Raw genomic sequence first — 22,076 nt, 5'->3', positions numbered from 1 at the left:
CGTCGTTGGTCACGTGGAGCGTGGTCACGTGGTACAAGGAGGTTCTGCCCAATTTCTGCAGTAAACGGAACCGGATGTAATAAGGACTCGGGGGTGTGCTCTGAGATGGTCTGATTATCCGTTTTTCTATCGACTTTTTTTTCCTCTCCCTGCATTTAGCATCATCGCCTGCTCAGTTATGTTGGTCTTTGCAAGTTGTGATTTTCCCCAGTCCTCTTATTATCTGTATGGTTATTGACTGGCATTCCTTTTAAAGAAGAACTTTCTGTTCCCAAAGACTTAACTAGGGACGATCACCAACCCTTCCCCCAATACAGCATATTGGTCCAGTGAAGCCTTTTTGAGCCCACCCCCTGTCCTTCCGTCGCTGACCCAACCTCTGGGAGTCTGTGCTTGCTTTCTGACAGGCAGTATCCCGGGCTCTCCCGCGGCTCTCGCTGCAGTTATTTTCCCAGGGCGCCTGGTTGCTCTCAGTGGAAGGCAGTGTTTGGAAACAGATCTCTGTGTGCCTGTGGCTGTTGGAGGATCATTACTTGCAGGTTTGGCACAAACTTCACCAGCCCTGGGCACTAAGAATAGCAATTTGTCAAATTTGTCAAATAGCAATGTCACCTATCACCACCAAAATTGTAACCCGCCTTTTTTTTTGAACACAGTATTTGCCAGCTATCGTGGGTATGTTTTGAATGTGAATTACCTAATGCATTCATTTCAATAATCCTATCTGCAGGGTCCCCGACTCCATTTTGGGAAGAGGAAACTGAGGTTTAAAACAGTTAGAGCTACTTTCCTGATGTCGCATGAGTGGTAGTGGGAGAGAGGGGCTCAGGGAGAAGAGCCCCCACTGTCTGCCTCCAGAGCCTGCATGGTTGGTCTGTGCTTCCAGAGGACTCGGCCCCTGTCATCTCGTTGGGACAACAGATAATTAATCGTGTCATTACAGTATGATTAGGGGTGTGACAGAAGAGGACTAGGGTGACGGGGGCGGAGCCACATCATCTAAGAGCCTGAAGACACCAGCAGGGACAGGTTGGGGGAGGGTGGCAGGTGTGTTTCCAGTGGAGCCAACAGCGTCAGTGAGCCTGGAGGGCAGAGGCGATTCTCCTGGCAGGTCAGGACTGTTAGCTCCATTTTGCTGGTGACACAGAACTGCTCTGGGCTTGCAGAGCCTGGATTCCAGGAAGCTTCATACAGGGCCTGGGCACTTAACACAGGGCCCCGCGTGCAGGCCGCATGCTTAGGAAGAAAGGCTTGGAGAGGTTGAGAGGCCTACCGAGGGTCACACTGCCCTCTGGAATTCTGACCACAGGATCTTTTTCCTTCTGCCAGAGATGGCCTATTTAGGTTCTTCCTGATGCCCTCAAGACATTTCCCAGCAGGTTCCCCCAGCTGTTTCCCGCAGAGACACCACCTTCCATCTCTCTCTGTGCTTCGATGGCAGGGGCCCTCCCACTCAGTGGGACTGTGCACAGTGACAGGGAAGAAACGCCTGAGGTTTTTCAGTCTGTCCCTTGCTCCTCACTCCTCCCCCCCAGGCTGGAAAAATGGTTGAGTATTCCCACCCCGAAAAGTACAAGAGGAAATGCACCCCAGCCTTGCTCCAGGTCTTCCCTCTCCCCAGCCAAACCCCTGTCCCACTTGGGATGGAATTTTCCACCCTTGTTGAGGGGAGCAGAAGGGCAGAAGCGAGGTAAACAGAACCCCCCACCTCCCAAGTGAGAAGGGCTGGCCCAGGGAGTCGGCCGTGACTCTCACTGGATAGTGATCACATTTACTCAGGTTCAAGGGCCACTCAAAGCAGTGCCCCCAAGGCTCTGCTGTGGGTCATTTCTAGTCACTCTTGCATGTCCACCACATCATCTGTCGTCCAACGTGATCCATTCCTCGTCTCTACCTCCCTCCTCTGCTTCTCCCTCAGTTCAGACCCGACTGTCCTGACCCACACTGTTGGGTTTTGTTACATGGTTTTCCCACAAGCATATCCAGTGTCCTCAACTTCTCAGTCAGTTCCTGCTTCTGATTTCTTATCCGCGCAAACGGCACTCCCTGCGCTAAGAGCTCAAGCCACAAACCTGGTATCCATTGGCCTTGATTTCTCCATTTCCACTGTATCAGCTACCAACTGTTTGGTAACAAGTCAACGTGACATGAGTGGTTTAAACCAAATTGCTCCTTATTTCTCACGGATCTTCTGGTTTCAGGGCTTGCTCATGTGGCTCCCTTGAGCAGGGAGTTGTCTGGAAGGTCTGACTGGTTCTTTCAGGCGCCACCCAGAAACAGTGCCTAGACGCTCACGGTGTATTAGCCAGAGTCAGCCCCACGAGCACACCCCAGAGGCTCAGGAAGTGCAGTTTCACAAGCCGGGTCAGAGGAGCCCCAGATATGGGTGGCAGGTGAATCTCCCGTGGTTCCCCATGCCTTGTCTTGGCCACCCATCTTCCATCCTGTCCCACACAAACCAGCCCCATTCTCTTGCCCACTGACCTTCGATGGCTCCCATGGCCCCAGGAAAGAGTCTGCTTTCCATCACGACGTTCAGTGGTCTTCATGAGTCATTCCAGCTTCACGTCTCTCACAGGCCGGGTGAACACTGAGCCCCGCCCGCTGGACCGCCGGCCTTCCCAGGCCTCTAGTCATTCCTCTGTCTGTTGCTCATGCGGGCCTGTCTGCCAGGAGTGTCCAACCCGGGCGGGTGTCGCTCATCCAGCATTGTCCAGTCCTCCGTGACACAGGTCTCAGCAGCCTCTCCTCATGCGCGCCGTTCCTGGCCTGTGCAATCGACTGCTTTCCCTTTTCCTGAATACAGTGTGTTCCAAAAGCCTGGGCTTACTTTTCTATCCTGATAACTTCCAAAGTATGACTGCTAGGAACACAAAAACCAGCACTTGGAATTTCGTGCAAATTTCCTTTACACTTACTTAGGTTCATGAATTTGAAACACTAAATTTAAATTATTTTATGAATTTCAGTCCCTTTGGTTTTGAAGTAGTCCCCCAAAGACCTTTACCATAATCAAGCTTCTCCAGGAACCATAATTAAACTTCTTGTCAGCAAGATCTTCACAAAGAATGTCAGCAGGATTTCTGCAGAGAGCATTGTGATTTGTCGTTTCTTTTCTTTTTTCTTCTTTTTTTTTTTTTTTTGGTAAATGCCAGATTTGCAGACAAAAGTCATGATAGACTGTCTCAGGGGAGTTTGCTGTGCAAAAGTCGCCGTCTCTTTTTCCATGGTAAAAACGTATGAAACCTCTGTCAGACCTAAAATATGGGACAAAGAGTAACTGTTCTGTGCCCACCCACTGTCGTACACCCACCCCATGAGCATACATCTGAAAGAATCAGCAGATTCAGGGTTCAGAGATGAGCCCCTCTGGAACATCACAGCTTAAGTAAACCTCTTTCCTGAAAGATTTCTCAGGTGTGCAGCCTCATCTCTCCTAATCACTGTAAGATGGTGAATAAGACTGAAACAACAAATGTATCTTCATTGTTCTAAGTTTACAAACGACATGTGAAAGACTTAAATTGAAAAACGATTTTAAAAAAGTTAGAAAATGATAGAGAGTAAAACGTGGTTGCTTGGAGTCGGGGTGGGGTGGGGGTGAGTGGGGGAGCACAGGGGATTTTTAGGACAGTGAAATCACTGTGCTTGACCCTGTGGAGGACACATGTCTTCTACATTTGTCAGATCCCACAGACTACAACACCAAGAGCAGCCCCTAATGTAAACCATGCTCATCAGTAGGTAAGAGTGTGCCCAGTGGGTTCACGCAGGGGGGCAAATGAGCTACACTAATGTAGGACGCTAGTGACAGGGAAATGGAAGGGGCTCGGTTTTTCCACACACCTAAAAGTACTCTAAAAGCAAACTCTTGTTAAATATGTTTATACTTCTGAAATTATTAAAGCTTCAATGTGCACTGTTAGAACACCTGTGTACACCGTCTCAGCCCAGCCGCTCATCACCATCACCGGGGGAGTTCTCAGAATACATATGCCTGTGCCCCGGCCCTGCACCACCTCAGACAGGAAGTGGGGTCTGGGCAGCAACGGGACAGAATAGGGTAGACTACACAGGGGTTTACCGAGACACAAAGGTGTGCAGATTTGACCTCACCTCTCATGAGCTGAGTGGCATGGGGCAAGCTACTTCGTCTTGCTCTCATTCTGCTCCTCTGTAAAACAGGGATAATAACAGCCTTTGTTTCAGGTGGTTTCCAGGGGTTAATTAACACCTGCACAGCATCCCGAGAGTATGGACCTAACACACATTGTGTCTAAATAAATTTAGGGTTGTAGGTTAGAAAGGTCAACTAGTCATTAGAGACTTGCAGAAGGTGCCGGGAGTTCCTCAATTTGACCACTAGGTGGAGATGTTCCCCTATCTATGATAAGGAAATTTGGCAGTGGGAACAAAATTTAAGTTTAGGAGAACTTCCTTGGGACCCAGCAAAAATATCCTCCACGTCTTGCCTTAGTGTGTCACTCTTTCCTCTAACTTCTTGAGTTATGACAACTTTTAAAGTGCCCTTGCCTACTATTTCTACTATCGGTGTTATTCTGCTTTGGTTTCGATTGAACCCTCATTATGGGTTATTTTTTCCTGCTTCTCTGCATGCTTGCTGAATTTTTTTTATTGGATGCCAGACATTGTGAATTTGACCTTTTTGAGTACTGAAAAATTTTGTACTTTAACAAATTTTTTGATCATTTTCTAAGACTCAGATAATTTACTTGGAAACTTTATTTTTAAAAAATATTTTTTGAAGTTGTAGATGGACACAATATCTTTATTTTATTTATTTATTTTTATGGTGCTGAAGATCAAACCCAGTGCCTCACACAAGGGAGGCAAGCACTCTGCCACTGAGCCCCAGCCCCAAAACTTTATTATTTAAAAAAACTTTTTGGAACTGAGTTTTGAGGGGGTTGGGGGTAGGGATTGAACTCAGGGACACTTGATCACTGAGCCACATCCCAGCCCTATTTTGTATTTTATTTAGAGACGGGGTCTCACTGAGCTGCTTAGTGCCTCACTGTGGCTGAGGCTGGCTTTGAACTCAGTGATCCTCCTGTCTCAGCCTCCCATGCTGCTGAGATTACAAGCATGTCCCACGGCACCTGTCTTGGGACTGACTTTTAAGCTGTGTTATATGGGATCAGAGTAGCGTAAGACTAGAGCTAATTTGGCCCTAGTATTGAGGGAAAATCCATCTAGGTATCTGACTTGATGCAAAATAAACTATGAGATTTTCTACTGTGGTAGATCCAAACTACTGTGGGATCAGGCACTGCCTGGAACCCGTGTGAGCTCTGGGGATGGCACCAGGAGTCCTTTCAGATGATTCTCTCCCTTGAGTCCTTTCAGGTGAGTGTTTGCTCACTCCTGTGCTCTGCTCAGTGCTCGGCCGAAGCCTGAGGGCACCCTGGGCAGAGCTCCAGGCGCATGCTCTGCCCACACTCTGGCCATGTGGAAGCACCACCTTCCCAGCTCCATCTCCTGAGCTCGAGGACATCAGTGGATGCTGCTGGTCTTCCCGTGCCTCAGCCTGGACGCCTTCTCCAGGCCGTCCACTGGGGCAGTCACAGGACTCACCTCCCAGGTCACTTTCCCTTGTGGCCCCATGTCCAGGACCTCACAAACCATTGTTTCATGTACATGGAACATTTCTGGAGTTGTGTCATACAGGAGGGTAAAGTTTATCCTTCTCTCTCAATCCTGACCAGCAGTGGAGGGCTCTTAGTCACACACACACACACACACACACACACACACTCACTCACACACTGATGTCTGTGGGTTACACAGGCAGCATTATAACAAAGATTCATGCATATTTGCTCTTATGTTGAGGAATAAAATTTTAAACTTTCAAAATAAATAATACACGGATATTATATGTTCATATTATAAGAGCGTATATGAAATTGTATGGAAGACTTTGAAAAAGAAATCTTTCTTGGTGCCCCACCCACCCTCTCCACTCCTGCTGGGTCCAAAGTCCTGTCACCGGGGCCGGGCCGTTCCCCAGTAGTGTTTGTGCCTACAACCCCACGGCTCTCCCCGGGCGCACATGCTGCACGGGCTCTGGCTCTGCTGGCTTCACTTCTCACATCCCGCAAAGCTTTGCACCATCAGCTCCAGGCCTGGCCTCCGTCTTGTTACGCTGCGCTGTGTCCTTAGATGCCAGCAGCTTCCTTCTCCCCAGGGCAGCTGGTCAGTTCCACTTGTCTTCACTGTTGCGATCAAAGCAGCGAGGGGCACAGGTGTGCGTGTGTGTGTGTGTGAGCATGCATGTGTGTGTGCGTGTGTGTGTGCGCGCGTGTGTGAGCACGCATGTGCTCATGGATCTGCAGGTAGATTCCTGAGATGGCTGCATCGCTGGACGCCAGCCGAGGCCAGGGCTCGAAGCACCAAAAACACACCTGAGCCTGACGCAGGACCATAGCTCTGCCGTGGGTGGGGTGCAGCGTGGTTTCTGGGTGACACAAAGTGACACGGATGCCGAATTGAAGGCCAGCAGCTTCCTTCTGGTTTTCCCGGCTTTCCTGTTTGCGCGAGGTGAGTGTGAGTGTGTGTCTGAGTGTGAGTGTGAGTGAGTGTGTGTCCCTAGCGCCCACTCGGATGCCTGCAGGACAGCGCCTCGGGAGGTCCCCGCCTGCCGCAGGGGGCGCCCACGCGGCTCCAGCCGGAGCAGGGCGGAGGTCGGTGGCCCCGGGGAGACTCTGCTCGGCCCTCGCTCGCCCCCTCCGCTCGCCGACAGATGGCAGTGTCCGGGGCAGGAGGGCTGCGGCGGTCCTGGAGGGGCTGAGCGCCTGCCCGCCGGGAGCGCACGTCCAGGGAGGCCCGCGGACGTCTGGGGCCCCCGGCCCGACACACCCGCACGCCACCCCTCGGGCCCTGCGTTCCCACTGGCCACCTTCTCAGTTCACACTCACACTCATGCCACACGCGTGGGCACACTCATCTTGACTCGCTCACCCCTGCCCCCCGCACACGCCTGGCAACACACCAGCACACACACTGCCCTCTCCACCAACCTGGATCTCACCGCACACACGTGCACCGCTCACCCCCACTCACACCCCCCCACTCACACCCACCCATTCTCTCTCCACACGTTCCTTACACGCTCATGCAGTGCACACTTCCGTCTGTCACACGCACACCGCTGGTGTGTCCCCTGCCCCCATTCAGGCCGCAGTGAATGTGAGGATGAGAAGAGTCTGACCCTGGCCTGCCGCCTGCGCCTCTCCCCTCTCCCCACCCCTCTCCCCCCCTCCCCTCCCCTTTCCCCTCTCCCCTCTCCCCACTCTTCTCCCCCTCCCCCCTCTCTCCACTGTAGCCTTCTACAACCTCTAAGCTGACCAGCGTTGGGGACTCCTAGGACATCATCACAATTCATACAGAAGTGTACAAGAGCACCCACAGGTCCTCCTCCGGCCCTGGGGCAGCAGTGCCCCCCCCTGCCCACCCCAGTCCTTCCAGGGCTCCTCAGACCTGCAGCATCCTCCACCGTTTCACCCAAGGGACACTAGGAGGACACTGTCTCTCCCTGCACGGGTTTGAGCCTGGCCGCCTCACCTGTCCATTGAGCTCAAGGTGATTGCACATAAGGCCTGTTTTGCTGGCCCTGCACGGTCCTGTGTGACGGTCACTGGTCCCATATGGCCATGGATTCTGCCTCTCTGAGGTCCAGTCATGTTTCAGGTGCTCAGCAGCCACACGTGGCTGTGTCCACCACACTGGTACCACAAGCCACCCACTTCCATGTCTGCAGCAAGTTCTTCCGGCTACCGCTGCTCCGGCCCTCACCTCAACAGTCCCCAAACACTCCTGCAGACACATGGTTGTGCATTAAGTTCACAGACATGGAACAATCCCTGTATGGCCCAGGGAGCTCCCCAGGCAGGGGCTGAAGTGAAATAGGGCCCAGGCAACCCTGGCCTGCAGTCTCCCTGGCCAGGAGCGGGGCCAAGCAGGAGTGGAGGATTGGGAACCCCGATCCTGGAGACAGAGAGGCCCCTCTCCAGTGCCATCACCTCTCCCATCTCCCACCGAGATTTGGGTTCGGCTGCCACCCGGCATTTCAGAAAGAATGAGTTTTCCAGCAACGCGGTTTAAGAGAGACTGAAAATCATCTTGTGTGGTGGATGCGGGTCTGCACGCAGCAGTGTGCCTGGGGTACTTGACACCCAGGGTCCATATTTTTTTTTAACCCCTCCTGCTTTACACAATAGTATTTTCAGTAATTATTGTGTTTTCAGTTAGTTTTAATACAATTAACAAGTAAAAAGAAGAATGCATTTCAATTTTAAGGATGTTGTTCTCAATACAAAATTCCATGATAAGAACTAAGATTTTCAATTTCCAAACAAAAACAGCACACCTCGCAGGCTTTTCCCACTTCCCTGTTTGACCCCCGACATAGATTCCTGTCTTTCTTTAGAGCAGGAATAAAAGTGCACACAGGTCAACACACAAGCACACAGGTGCGCATATAATAGCTTGTCAAACATACACATTACACGTGCAAAGTCAGACCTCAACCCCGAGCTTCAGGCTGTCCTTCCAGGAACCCCACCTCACTTAGGACCAGCCAGGACCTCGGATGGCCAAGCAGGCAGAGGGGCAGTTCTCTGGTGACTCAGCTTCCATTCATGGGGGACAGGTTCAGCCTGCTCAGCCTGTGCCGACTCTCCTCCCCTCCCCGGCAGCCTTGACCTGGCACCTGGTGGGGAGGTCTCGGGACGCCCCTTCTGGCCCTGCTGCTCGCTGACCTTCTCTCCATGTGACCACTGGGCTCAGGCCAAGTCCCACAGGCCCATCAGCCCCACCTGAGCAGGACCCTGAGCAGGGGACAGAGAACGTCCCTTTGTGCCTCCAGGAGGGACAGCTTTCTGCAGGCCAGAAGCATCCAGGGTCTTGCTCACCTGGGCTCCAGGTCGCAACCTGGGGAGTTGTGTGGGAGTAGAGCCCTCTGAACCTGTCCCCCATGAATGGAAGCTGAGTCACCAGAGAACTGCCCCTCTGCCTGCTTGGCCATCCGAGGTCCTGGCTGGTCCTAAGTGAGGTGGGGTTCCTGGAAGGACAGCCTGAAGCTCGGGGTTGAGGTCTGACTTTGCACGTGTAATGTGTATGTTTGACAAGCTATTATATGCGCACCTGTGTGCTTGTGTGTTGACCTGTGTGCACTGAAGCAGGACCCTCTGCCAGGGATTAGCTGCTCCCCACAGAGACCCTGGGTCCTGGGAAAGCCCTGGGGCAGGTAGGAAGTCCGTCCAGAGGTCTGCAGCCCTGCGCACATCCGACCTCCAAGGACAAACAACTTGTGCCTTCCCAGGGTTGGTCTTCCTGCTGCCGAGGTCACACCTGCCCACAGAGTACAGGGGAGGGCCTTGGTGGCATGCACTCAGGGAAAGGGTCCGGGCTCCCAGGACTACACACCATCTGACTGTGTATATGGCATTCGTGGGGCAGGGTCCCCTGGTGGCAGGGGAAGGGCACAGGGGACTTCCTTGGGTGACAGGAATGTTCTAATCTTGGTTGTGGTTGTGGCAGGAGGAGGGTGGATTTCAGTGTGCAAATTACACCTCCACGAATCTGGCTGAGAGAGATTGCACTTGGAATTTATTAGTGCAATGTTGGTGAGAACAAAAGTCAGGAAACATCTGGGATGCCTAGCTGTGGGGAATGGTCAAATAAATAACAGTACATCTGTACAATGGAGCACTACACAGCCACTAAAAAGGAAGAGGTGGATATTTACATCCTGAAATTGCATAGTCCATCCCCAGGAGCTACTATTATATGGGAAAAGCATGTGTGGTAGTGGTGGTGCTATGTGTACACACACTTATACATGTATAGAATATTTCTAAAAAAATCTGTAGTCACATCTGGGGAGACTGACAGTAGTCAAGGATGAAAAGAAAACCTAAATTTCACTTTAGACTCTTAAATTTATTTTTTGTTGTTGTTGTCAATGGACCTTTATTTTGTGTATTTTTATGTGGTGCTGAAAATTGAACCCGGTGCCTCACACATGGTAGGCAAGCGCTCTACCACAACCCCAGCCCAACTTTACACTTGATATTGCACCCAGAAATTTTTACCATAAGAGTTTCACGCTTACAAAGTACCCCAAACCTTTTGGCCCACTTCTTGGATCCCTCTGTGGGATGTCCTGCCTTAAAATATCCTGCAAATAAGTGCTGTAGGCACTGGGGACTCCGGAGTCTGCTGGCTTTCCTTAACCCACCCTGTAAGTTAGCAGTGTTGTAGGTTCACTGAGGAAAGAAAACAGATTGGCATATGTAAAGCATCAGTACCCAGCAGGTGCTTAATAGATGCTTTTTCTCCTCACCCTCTCACCTTCTGTCATACCCACTCCACACTGAATGTCCCCCAAACCCACGGGCCAAGAGCTTGGTCCCTAGCAGGCCACTGTTGGGAGGTGGAGAAACCATTAGGAGTTGGGGCCTAGTGGGAGGTACCTAGGTCATTGGACGTGTGCCCTCCAAGAGGACTGAGGGGCCTGAGTCCCTTCTCTTCCTCTCTATTCCTGGCTCATGATGTCAGTGGTATTGCGCCACCACGTGTTCCTGCCACGGTGCTCTGCCTCCTCAGTGGCCCACTGCTCATCAGAGACCCAAAACAATGGGCATCCAATCATGGACTGGAATTCCCCAAACCATGAGCCCAAATAAACCTTCTCTCTTAGAAGTCCATGATCTCAGGTATTTTGTTATAGCAACGGAAAACTGACTGATGCATCTACTAAGAAGGAGCATTTGAGGGTCAGAGTCCCCTCTGCTGCATTCCCAAAGGTGGGAAAAGCCCCACAAATCAGCAGTCCTCCTGTCCCATACCTGCACATTTTGTTGCTGTACCCAGAGTCAAGAGTGGAGAGAGATTCTTGGTTGGGGGAAAATGCTGTTTTAGAGCGAGGAATTGAGTACTTTTTCTGGAACAATAAAGCATCTCATTTTAGTTTCCAGTCCATTCATTCAATAGTATGCTGGATGCCAGGGATTTAGTGATGGGCATAGTTTCTGCCTCATGGTGCTCAAGCTGAAGCCCCATCATATAATTCATGAACAACAAAACTTACTAGTGGGAAGCTCTATGGGTTCTATGAGTTTTGACTTATAGAGTTGTATCATCTCCTCCCTAATCAGGATATAGAACACTTTATCAGTCCTGCCCCCAATTTTCTCACGCCCCTTGGTGACCCACGCTCCTGCCACCTTGCCCTCCAGCAATGAATGAGTGGTCTCCTGTCCATATGGATCCGTCTTTGCAGAATATCACCAACGAAACCACACGGGCTGTCGTGTTTGAACCTAGCTACTTAGCAGAACAGGTTAAGGTTGATCTTTGTTGTGAGTACTGTTGCTAAGTGGTATCCTACGTATGGGTGGACCATTTTGATGCCATCTTGGGGACAAAGAAAGAAAGAAAAGAACTTTGACCAAACTGACCTTGAGTGGGTCCCTTACTGGAGCGAACGACATTAAATTCTCTCCCTGGGCGTAGTTAGGTCTGGAGAGACAGAGGTAGTGGTGACAGAAAGAGAGACGTGCCCTCTCTTGCATGCCCCAATCTGTGGATTGTGAGACTCATAATCCCTTTGGTGACTGATGGATTAGTTTAGATTTGGACAATAGGGACCCCACTGACCTGAAAGAGAGCACAGGCTGGGCTCACAGCCCCTGTCCCCAGGCTTTATGACACCACTGCTGAGTCATAGAGGTCCTGCCAGCCCCAGTGAAGCCCTCTCGCGGTTCCTGCTGATGCTGGAGCCCCTTGGGCAGAGTTTGGCCGCCTGGTGCCCATGGGGGAGGATGGAGTTTCTCGGAACCTCTCAGGCCGCCAGCTACTGTGGCCCCAAGAAGCCCTGCGCCTTGATGGCGCCGCCCGAGGCTGTGCAGAGCCCGGCCGTCCACGAGTGCTACCCGCCCTACCACCTGCCCGGGTACCGCTACCTCAACTCGTGGAGACCCAGCCTCTTCTACCAGGTCTCCGACGGCCAGGCCTGCCCGGATGAGTGTCGCCGCAGCCCCCTGCGCCCGCCCACCATCCTGCCCGCGCTCGGCTCCGCGCTCTTCTGTCGCTACAGTGCCCAGGACTGGGACCAGGCCACCCAGCTGCAGCTGCGGGGCGCCGAGGCCTCGCGCCTGTGGGCTGGCCGGCTGACCGGCGACACCAGGAGGCTCATGCAGGACAAGGACCAGCTGACGCGCCAGATGCAGGAGGGGATGTCCCGGGACCTGGGCCAGAGACTGACGGACATCGGCTTCTGGAAGTCGGAGCTGTGCTACGAGCTGGACAGGCTTCTGACCGAGAACCGCAGCATGGACACCCTCAAGAGGCGGCTGGAGCGCGGCGCCGAGGAGCTCAACTGTCCGCTGCAGGTGAGGGCCCGCCCCGTCGGCACCGCACCCTCCTCCCCCTCGACCGCGGGTCCAGGTGACAGGCACCGCAAGGGGGTGTGCGCTGCGCCCATGTTGATGACCGCACCTTCAAGGTGAAACAGTGGGTTCAGGATAAGCTGAAGGGAAGACTCCTCGGGCCGAACGGGGTTCCATCCGGGGGGCGGGGTTCCGCGGAGACCCGTGCGCGCCGACGCCCCCTGCGCAGGTGCGGAGGTGGTCCACCTGGCCAACGGCTTCCGAGGACTCGCCTGAAGTCGCGCTTGCGCTTCCTCCCTGCCGAGGACTCGTGCCACGCCCTACACTTCTCCTTGGTGGATTTCCACCTGCAGGGCGCGTGGGCTCCACCAGGCAGGGCTGGTCCCCCGTGCGCGCACCTACCCCAGACCCACCATCCGTGCAGCCCCCTGTGTCCTGCAGGCCTCAGTGACCCGGGTCCCTGCCGGCTGTTGTCCAGGTCAGCATTCTGAACGCACGCCCAGCCGAGGGCGGAGAGTGGCACCCACTAGGCACTCGGTAGACAGCGGTTGAATAAGTGACGAGGTGACCCATGGTGGGCTTGCCCGACCCCTCCTTGGCCTCGGTCCGTTCCCGGGCCGTTCGGGTTGCTCTGGGCTGCAGCAGCAGGTGCCCGGGGCGTGGCCCAGCCCCGCAGAACTGCAGAGGGAGACAGATCCGCCTGCAGCCCTCCACCTGATGGCTGGGACCAGGCTCTGTCTTAACACTCTGCCGTCAATGGCAAATGGAGTTCTAACACTTCCTGTTGCAGGCTCCTGCCTGAGGGGAGCCCTGTGGTCCTCTCCTGGAGGCCAGAAACGGGGTGGGGAGAAGGCGACGGTGCAGCTGTGTCCCCTGTCATCAGGAGGAGGTTCCCAGAAGGCCCTCGTGGGTTGGCCTCTTCAGCCCATTTGCAGGGGCTCCCTGGCTGCAGAAGAGTCTGGGAAATGACTGCTTTTCTCTGCTCCTGGAGAAAGGCGTGGAAGGGGTTGGGTGGACGTTGGGTGGGGAACCGGTAGCTCCTGCCTCATGCTGTGGAAACCATCTTGGCGACACGGGACGGGGATCTGCTTTCCCTGGACATTCCAGAGACCCAGGGCCTCCTGCCTGGAAGCCTCCTACAGCTGTTCTGCCCCGTTCTGTGCAGGACCCGTGGTAGGAGAAGTCCTGCCTTGAGATGCCCGAAGAGACTCGGCAGCATGTCTCTGGGACTCCCAGCCCCATTAGGGGAAGGTGTCCAACGTTGCCTTCATCTGCTGGCTGGCCCCTCAGGAGAGGGGTGGGCAGGGCTGCTCCTCACAGCCCCACAGCAGCGTCCACCACCTACTGCCCCCCTCTCCTGCTCCCACTCCCCAGCATGTCTGCAAAGCCCAGCTCTGCCTGGTCCCATGTGACCCCTTTGATCAGCCCTACGGAGGCCCAGGGATGGGGGCATCTCGGTCTCTCCACTTCTCTCCGTCCCCTGGCTGCCTTCAGCCGGGCAGCCTCTCACTGGACATGGACATAACTACTTCCTTCCCGGTCTTCCACCTCCTGCTCCCGTCCAACCCATCCTTCCCCCCCCCCCAGCAGCCAGAGGGTGACTTCAAATATTAAAGTGAGTCTTATCATTCCTCCACTGGCTCCCTGGATGGAGTCCCAGAATCTAACACCCAATTCCTGAATTCCTCTTCCCTCCCCCGTGACCTTGCCCCTGCTTCTGCTCCAGCCTCACTTTCTCCAGTTCCAAGGGCTTCCTGTCTGTGCATTCTGTGGCCTCAGGGCCTTTGCACCTGCAGCTCCTGTTTCTTGCCCCATGTCTCCACTCATCTCTGCACTCTGCTTCTTATGAGCAGTCTCTCTGTCTCCTCCCTAGAGAATTCCTCCCTGAGCCCTGCCCATCCACATCACCCCAGTCATTTGCATCACCGCCCTTATCCCAGGTGGAGATGATCACATTCCTTCAGCTGTGTCCTTTCAGCTGGGTTGAAATGCACAACCAGCCTGTGAAAGATGCACCAATCTCACGCTGATCGGCAGATGAGGAGACCGAGGGTCAGAGAGGCTGAGTGACTTGCCCCAGTGCACATGACAGGAAGGGACGAAGCCTGGATCTAAACTTATGACAGAGCACACATGGAGGATAGCAGCTGATACTGTCTTATCTGAGATCATAGTGACAGCTGCCATATCCATTATTGTAGCCGGGAAGGCTGGGGACAGCTTGTGGAGATTATATCTCAGTCACCACTGGTTCCTGGGACACTGCCTTATCCTGCTTTCTCTACATGGGCCCTGCATCTCCTCACGCGCTGGCCTCGGCACCCCACAGTGCCCACTGAGGGAGGCAGAGCCCTCCAGAGGCCTCTGTGAGGCCCTATGAAATACCAGGTTTCTCAGAGGAACGATGGGATCCCAGCCAAGGTCCTGTGTGTCACTGAGCTCAGGGTCAATGTCCAGCCCCGGGAAGAAGACACTCTTTCCTGATCTCCCTGCAGGTGGCCCTGGAGTGTCTCTACCATCGAGAGAAAAGGATCGGGATTGATTTGGTCCATGACAGCGTGGAGAAGAACCTTATCCGGGTGAGGGGTCTCCCGGGCCTACCCCCCCCAGGGAGTGGGCAGGGCAGCCGGTCGGTCCACGTCTAGGAGGAAAGACTTTGGTCTCAGAGGCTGCTGTCCACTGCGCTGCTGCATAGCTGCTAGGTCTGTGGGGAGCAGACATCATGGCGGAGGGGCCCCGCAGGGCTTTGCCCCCAGCTCATGGTGGCCAGCAGGAGGAGGAGGAGGGGGAGAGGGGGCGAGGCAGAAAGGTACTGGAGACAAGATGTGGGGGTCCACCTTCCAGGGACTCACCCCCACTGACCTCCTTCCTCCCACGAGGCCCCATCCCCCACGTTCCCACCATCTCGTTAAATCATGAGCCTCTCAGCGATCAGTTCATGGATGGGGCCAGAGCCTCATGATCCCGTCACCTCCCGCCTCTGAACACGGCTGCCCTGGGGACCAAGCCCTCTGCACCAGAGCTTTGGGGTGATATTCCGTATCCAGACCACAACGTGAAGTTCCTTGGCCCCCGGGCTCCTCATTTCCAAGTTGGGTACAATAATAATTCCACCAAGAGCAAAAACCAAAGCTAGTGTTTCTCCAACACCTGCTGCGCGTGCATATCGGACTTCAGACTTCTTCATGGGCATTATTTAATGATCATATGTACTGGTGAGCTCCCGTCACACAGTATGTGCTGGGTCTTATTTTAATCCAAAAGCAAATAGAAATGAAAGTAGGGCGGGGCAGGTGGTGCTCTGAAGCTGGCCCCTGGCTCTCACCTGGGGGCAAGGAGGGTGGGGTGCTGGAGGGGCGCTCTGACCCAGGGAATTTCTGACCCGGTCCACTCTTTCTGACCTTTTGTATTTCAGGAAGTAGATTTGCTAAAATGTTGCCAAGAACAGATGAGACAATTAGCTCGCCAGATCGACATCCAGATGCGGTAGGCCCCACTCTGTGACTTCCAAGTCACCAATTCCCGTGGTGCACAGGCTGGTTTTAAGATCTGGCCTGAGATGTGCAGGCTCAGGCCATCTTGTGAGTGGCCTGTTTGCAGTGAGGCCCTGGTGGAGGTCAGCAGCCTCCCCAAGGCCAGTCCTGTCACCTCCCAAGCAATTCGGGGAGCCAGCAGAGTGTGGGTGGCATGGGCAGCTAGGTGAGGGATGGGCCCTCTGGAGGAGCTGGAGGAGGCCTTCAAAAGGAGTCAGCTTTTTGTTCTTGGAAGATGACGTAACCAGTGTCATGAAAGGCCAGGCCCCTCTCCTGATTAAAGGGAGGCTGAGATTTACGGGGCTTGGGGCCCATGGCCGCTTCCAGAACTCAGGCTCCCCACCTGGCCCTGGGCGGGCGCTCACCTCTGACTCTCTCAGGACTGCTGGTCAGCTGGCTTTCCCTCTTCACTGACGTTGTTTTAGGGGGGTGGCGGTACTGGGGACCGAACTCGGGGGCACTGACCACTGAGCCACGTCCCCAGCCCTACTTTGTATTTTACTTAGAGACAGGGTCTCCCTGGGTTGCTCAGTGCCTTGCTTTTGCTGAGGCTGGCTTTGCACTCACAGTCCTCCTGCCTCAGCCTCCCGAGCCGCTGGGATGACAGCACTGGCTGTTCTAGTTTCCACTCCCACCAGCGGTGTGTGAGGGCTCCCTTTTCCCCCAGCCTCCCCAACACCATCGTCTCTTTTTGAGAACAGCTATTCTAACAGGGAGGAGGTGAGACCTCTAGAGGGTTCTAATATGCATTTCTCTGATGTTGGATATGTTTTATGACCCTATTGTTTATTTACATGCCTTCTTTGGAGAAATGCTTCCTCAAATCCTTGGCCAATTTTTAAATCGGTGTGTTTTCTTGCTGTTCCGTTGTTGAGTTCCTTATGTATTTTTGGATATTAACCATCTATCAGGCGTGTGGTTTGCAAACACTTTTCTCTTTGCTCAGTTGATCGGTTTCTTTGCTGTGCAGAGACTTTACAGTTGGATCCAATCCCATCTGTCTGTGTTGGGTTTTGTTACCTGAGCTGTTGCAGTTATATCCAAAAAATCACCTCCCAGACCCGAGACTCGGGCTGTGCCGGTTTTCTCCCAGTAGTTCTACAGCCTCTGATCTTACATCTCAGACAGTTTTGAGTTGATTTTTGTACACGTGTGAGGTAAGGGTCTGAGTGCATTCTTTTGAATGTGGATATCCAGTTGTCCCCAGATCACTTATTGAAGAGACCATCCCTCCCTATTGTGTGTCCTGGTAACTTTGTTGAGACTCGACCAACTGTAGGCCATTATTTCCTTCTGGGCCCTCTTCTGTTCTTCTTCTGCACTTGTTTTTGTGATCTCCAACTTATGTTAAGAGACCGATTTTCCACTCATGGCTGGCATAGGGACGTGGCAAAACAGGGCCCAGGGTGGCAGGAGGCTGAGGTTCAGAACAGGGGACACGTAGAGCTGGCCGAGTGGATGAAAGGCCAGACAGGAACTTGGGGAGCGGAACTCCAGAAGAGCACTGCTGCGATGGGTGGGGAGGGTCAGGCGCCACCCCCGACGGTGAAACCAGAAGTGGGGGGCTGGAGACCAGAGAGGTTGAGACAGAGAGACAGGCGGAAAGAGACAGGGAGAGGCAGGACCGGCACCACTACCAGAGACAGAGAAGCTGGTGGGTCAGGCACACACCTGTGATCCCAGCACCTCGGGAGCTGAGGCAGGAGGCCACAAGTTCAAGGCCAGCCTGGGCAACCTAGCCAGACTCTTTCCAAAAGTATAAAGGCCTAGGGGTGCAGCTCATTGGTAAAGTGCTGCTGGGCTGCATCCCAGTACTGGAAAGTGAGAGCGAGGAGGAGAGGGATATAAAGAGAGAGAGAGACAGAGGAAGGGAGCAGGGAGACAGAGGGACAGAGACAGACAGAGGTGCAGTCAGAGGAACCAAGAGGTGGACAAAGACAGAGAAAACCCAAGAGCTGGAGAGGGACAGACATGGGGAGGAGAGGGAGAGGGAGGGACGCTGGGAGAGAGCCGGGGAGATGGAAATGACCAGGGAACTCAACACAGGCAGTTTGCTTTGGGCAGCGGCTTCTCGATTGAAGGAGGCCTGTCACCTTGTGGGAAGCAGCTTAGCGGCTGGAGGGACTGGAATTGTCCTAATTCACTTGGAACCTCAGAGGCTCAGGGCTGGGGCCATGGGGTACATCCTCACTCCCTGGGGGAGGCCCCGCTGCTGACCTGATCGGGTGGCTTCCCTGCACCTGCTGTTGACTGGGGGGGTTTCTGGGCAAGGAAGGCCTGTGGCCCACAGCTGCCCCGGCACCTCGCCCCACCAGGAGCAGAGAAGTCTCTTCCTGACGGGGAAGGGCCAGACTTGGCCTTTCCTGGTGGGTGGGCAGCAGGGTGAGCCCTGCACCAGCCTGGCCCTGGGCCGTGTGCCAGTAGGCTGGCCGGGTCTGCCCCCCCCGTTTCCTAGACCTCACTGGCAGGGCCAGGCAGCTGGAGCAGCTGGAGTCGGAGGCCCCAGCCTCCCGGTCACGCTCTGAGGCGCACTTTCACATTAGGTTCCTGTTCACTAGGTGGCAGGGCCCAGTTTCTCCTGACTCTGCCAATTCAAGGCCCAAATGTCCGGGGATGGTTCCTCCTGCCTGACAAGACCTCTGTATCCTGATAGGTGGGAACTCACCATCGGGAGTTAGCTTCCTTGCTCCTGGGTTGCCTGAAACCACTGTCTATGACAGAGAGGCAGACAGAGGAGAGGATGGAGGAGCCAGGGCCCACGGAGGCCCGAGACAGAGACGCCCAGAGGGAAGAGAGGTTGTAGAGGTGGACAGAGACAAGGCATGGGGAGGGGCTCACACCAGAGGTGGGAGAGAGGCCCCAGGGAGACCACCCAGTGGTGTCCGACAGCCTCTCTCAGGGAAGGTTGTAGAAGTCCTCTAAGTGCTTCAGGACCAAGGCTCCGCTGGATGTTTTGGGTCTTTAAAGAAGACTGATTCTTTTTCAGTCAACAGAGACACAAAAAGGGCTGAGCCTAGAAGCTTCTGGAGACAAAAGATTCTAGCTGGGATGTAGTTAGTGTTTACTTAGTATTCAGGGAAGAGGAGGCCTTCTGTTAGCAGATACCATTATTGTTTTTCCTTTAAAGACAGGAACGTAAACTTCCCTTTTAAAACACATTCATTTATATTTTTTAAACGATTTCAAAAGGAGGAGAATACTAAGTAAATAATAGTACAGGTGCTTTGCTGTTTGGTAAGATTCATGAATATGGTTGTCGAGGTCTGGAGTTTGGTAAACAGCGGCCTTGTCTAGGCCTAGCTGAGACACCAGCTCTCTGGAATCCAGTCCTGACCCCTGCTCACCTTGGCGATCCCAGAGCCCACGGTTTTTAAACCCACCCACCCAGTTCCCGACTCCGCCCAGTTCCTGACGCCATCCAGTTCCCCAAACTCCGCCCAGTTCCTGGCTCCACCCAGTTCCTCAGACTCCCCCCAGTTCCCCAGACTCCCCCCAGTTCCCGACTCCGCCCAGTTCCTGGCTCCACCCAATTCCCCAGACTCCGCCCAATTCCGACTCCACCCTGTTCCCAACTCTGCCCAGTTCCTAACCCCACCCAGTTCCTAACTCCACCCAGTTCCTAACTCCACCCAGTTCCTAACTCCACCCAGTTCTGACTCCACCCAGTTCCCCAGACTCCGCCCAATTCCGACTCCACCCAGTTCCCAACTCTGCCCAGTTCCTAACCCCACCCAGTTCCTAACTCCACCCAGTTCCCCAGACTCCGCCCAATTCCGACTCCACCCACCCAGTTCCCAACTCCACCCAGTTCCCAACTCCACCCAGTTCCCCAGACTCCGCCCAATTCCGACTCCACCCACCCAGTTCCTAACTTCACCCAGTTCCCAACTCCACCCAGTTCCTAACTCCACCCAGTTCCCAACTCCGCCCAGTTCCTAACTCCACCCAGTTCCCAACTCAGCCCAGTTCCCAACTCCGCCTACTTCCCGGACTCCACCCAGTTCCTGACTCCACCCAGTTCCTGACTCCCCCCAGTTCCTGACTCCACCCAGTTCCTAACTCCCCCCAGTTCCTGACTCCCCCCAGTTCCTGACTCCGCCCATCCTAACTCCGCCTAGTTCCCGACTCCACCCAGTTCCCAACTCCACCCAGTTCCTGACTCCGCCCATCCTAACTCCACCCAGTTCCCGACTCCACCCAGTTCCCAACTCCACCCAGTTCCTGACTCCGCCCATCCTAACTCCCCCCAGTTCCTGACTCCACCCAGTTCCTGACTCCGCCCATCCTAACTCCGCCTAGTTTCCGACTCCACCCAGTTCCCAACTCCACCCAGTTCCTGACTCTGCCCATCCTAACTCCACCCAGTTCCCGACTCCACCCAGTTCCTGACTCCGCCCATCCTAACTCCACCCAGTTCCCAACTCCACCCAAGCTATTACCTCACCCATTCCTAGACTGCACCTCTGACTCCGCCCAGTACATTGCCTCACCTAGTCCTGACTGTACCCTGACTCCTCCCAGTTTCTGGCTCCACCCAGTCCATGACCTCATCCAATCCCAGACAGCTGCCAGTCCTTGACTCCACCCAGTTCATGACCCCACCCAGTTCCCTAACTCCTCCCACTCCTAACTGGCACTGACTTAATGAGCCTCACTAGTCCCTCAAACCTGGGCATTTCTAGCGTCTCTGCGTTCGCCCATGTCGTCTCCTCAGCTGGGAGTTCTCGTCCCCAGTGTAACTTTGTTCATGATGTCTTCTGTTTGTTATGGAAACCCTACTCAGACCCTTCTCAGGCAGCCCTTCCCTTATCCTAGAATTAATGGTTTCCTCCTTTGGGTTACTTTGTATCCTTTTAAGACTCTCACCATTGCTCTGACCAATCTGTGCCGTATTTTTTACTCTATTTGTTCTATTTTTTACTCTATTTTACAAATCTCAGCCACTTGAAGGCAGTGACCAAGTCTTACTTATGACCTATCCCTTTGTGCTCAGCAGTCATTCACAATAATCTGAGAAGTAGTTTGACTTGATACAGGTTTTGTCCGAAGTATGAATTAGTATCTTCTAAGTTAGTTCCACAAACTACAGCTGGAGGGAGGAATCCAACCCACCATCTGTTCTTATAAATAAAGTTTTACTGAAAGGAATCCATGCCCATTCATTCACATATAACCTGTGACTGCTTTGGGGCATGGTTGTAACAGGGACCATATGACACACTAAGCCTAAAATGTTGGCAGTCCACCCTCTTACAGTTCATGCCTTCCGTTCCCATTCTAAAAGACAGCAGCTCTGATTGGATTCAGGGGACTTGTAGTAGGGGTGGCTTTGGGTACACGGTGGGAACCTCAACGTGGGAAGAAGGCTGAGAAGCCACTGGGTGTGGACAGACCCTTCCTGGGAGTCCAGGGACTTGGCTTGCTGCCTGTTCTCTGGATTCCCCTGCTGTGTGACCTTGGGTGGTGACTCTGGGTAAGTGCCTGGCCCAGGACACATCCTTCCTCCCTGCAGGGATAACCGAGATGCTCAGCACGCCCTGGAGGGAGACATCGAGGACAAAAACTCTGCCGAGTGTATTGACAGTGCTTTAACCTGAGGAGCACGTCGGACTGCATCTCCTTCTTCCATGGCATGGAGAAGTGTGACGGCAAGTAAGTACTGGACTCTGCCTCCATTCTGGGCCGTCTGTGGGACCAAGGGCCTTGGCTTCTGCCATGGCACCATAAAGGAGTATCGTGTGCCAGCCAAGGAGAGGCAGTGTGATTGAATGGGAACCCGCTGTTGCAAGCAGCAGAATCGAAGTCTGGCCAACTTAGGATGAAATAGAATTAACTGAAACCTGCAGCAGGGTCACAGAGACAAGGGCAAGTTTCTGGCCGTTTGGCAGGAGTGGGAGCTATTCAGTTGGATTGTCAGAGGGTGGCCATCTTTCCACCCCTGGCCCACCTTGTCCAAGATCCAAATTCCAGAAAGAAAGAGCATGTGGTTGACTTAGTGAGGGTCACAGAGCCTCTGCTGCTCTGCCAGGGCACCCTGGGGTGCCTCTCTTGGCCATCCCGCCAGACAAATTCCAAAGCAAAAGGGCTGTCACCAGCAGGAGCAGGCAACCCCGCTTGGTGGGGAGAGTCA

At 53.9% G+C, this 22,076-nt stretch overlaps 1 protein-coding gene across 1 annotated transcript in view; it reads left to right on the top strand.

Annotated features, from left to right (window-relative positions):
• The first annotated feature begins 11,185 nt into the window (after positions 1-11,185).
• Tekt5 (tektin 5) overlaps positions 11,186-22,076 on the top strand; it is a 35,210-nt gene continuing 24,319 nt past the window's right edge. Inside the window, 5 exon segments of the mRNA XM_046426416.2 lie at positions 11,186-12,416; positions 14,909-14,992; positions 15,829-15,899; positions 21,459-21,526; positions 21,529-21,598. Of these exon segments, the coding sequence (XP_046282372.2) occupies positions 11,730-12,416; positions 14,909-14,992; positions 15,829-15,899; positions 21,459-21,526; positions 21,529-21,598 (980 nt within the window). The 5' untranslated portion in view covers positions 11,186-11,729.

The sequence above is a fragment of the Marmota monax genome, unplaced genomic scaffold (genome assembly GCF_021218885.2).
Source record: "Marmota monax isolate L192 unplaced genomic scaffold, Marmota_monax_Labrador192_F-V1.1 WCK01_AAM20220418_F8-fsc00035, whole genome shotgun sequence".
NCBI lineage: Eukaryota > Metazoa > Chordata > Mammalia > Rodentia > Sciuridae > Marmota > Marmota monax.
Note: the sequence above shows the minus strand (reverse complement) of the source record. Positions and strands in the feature narration are given on the sequence as shown.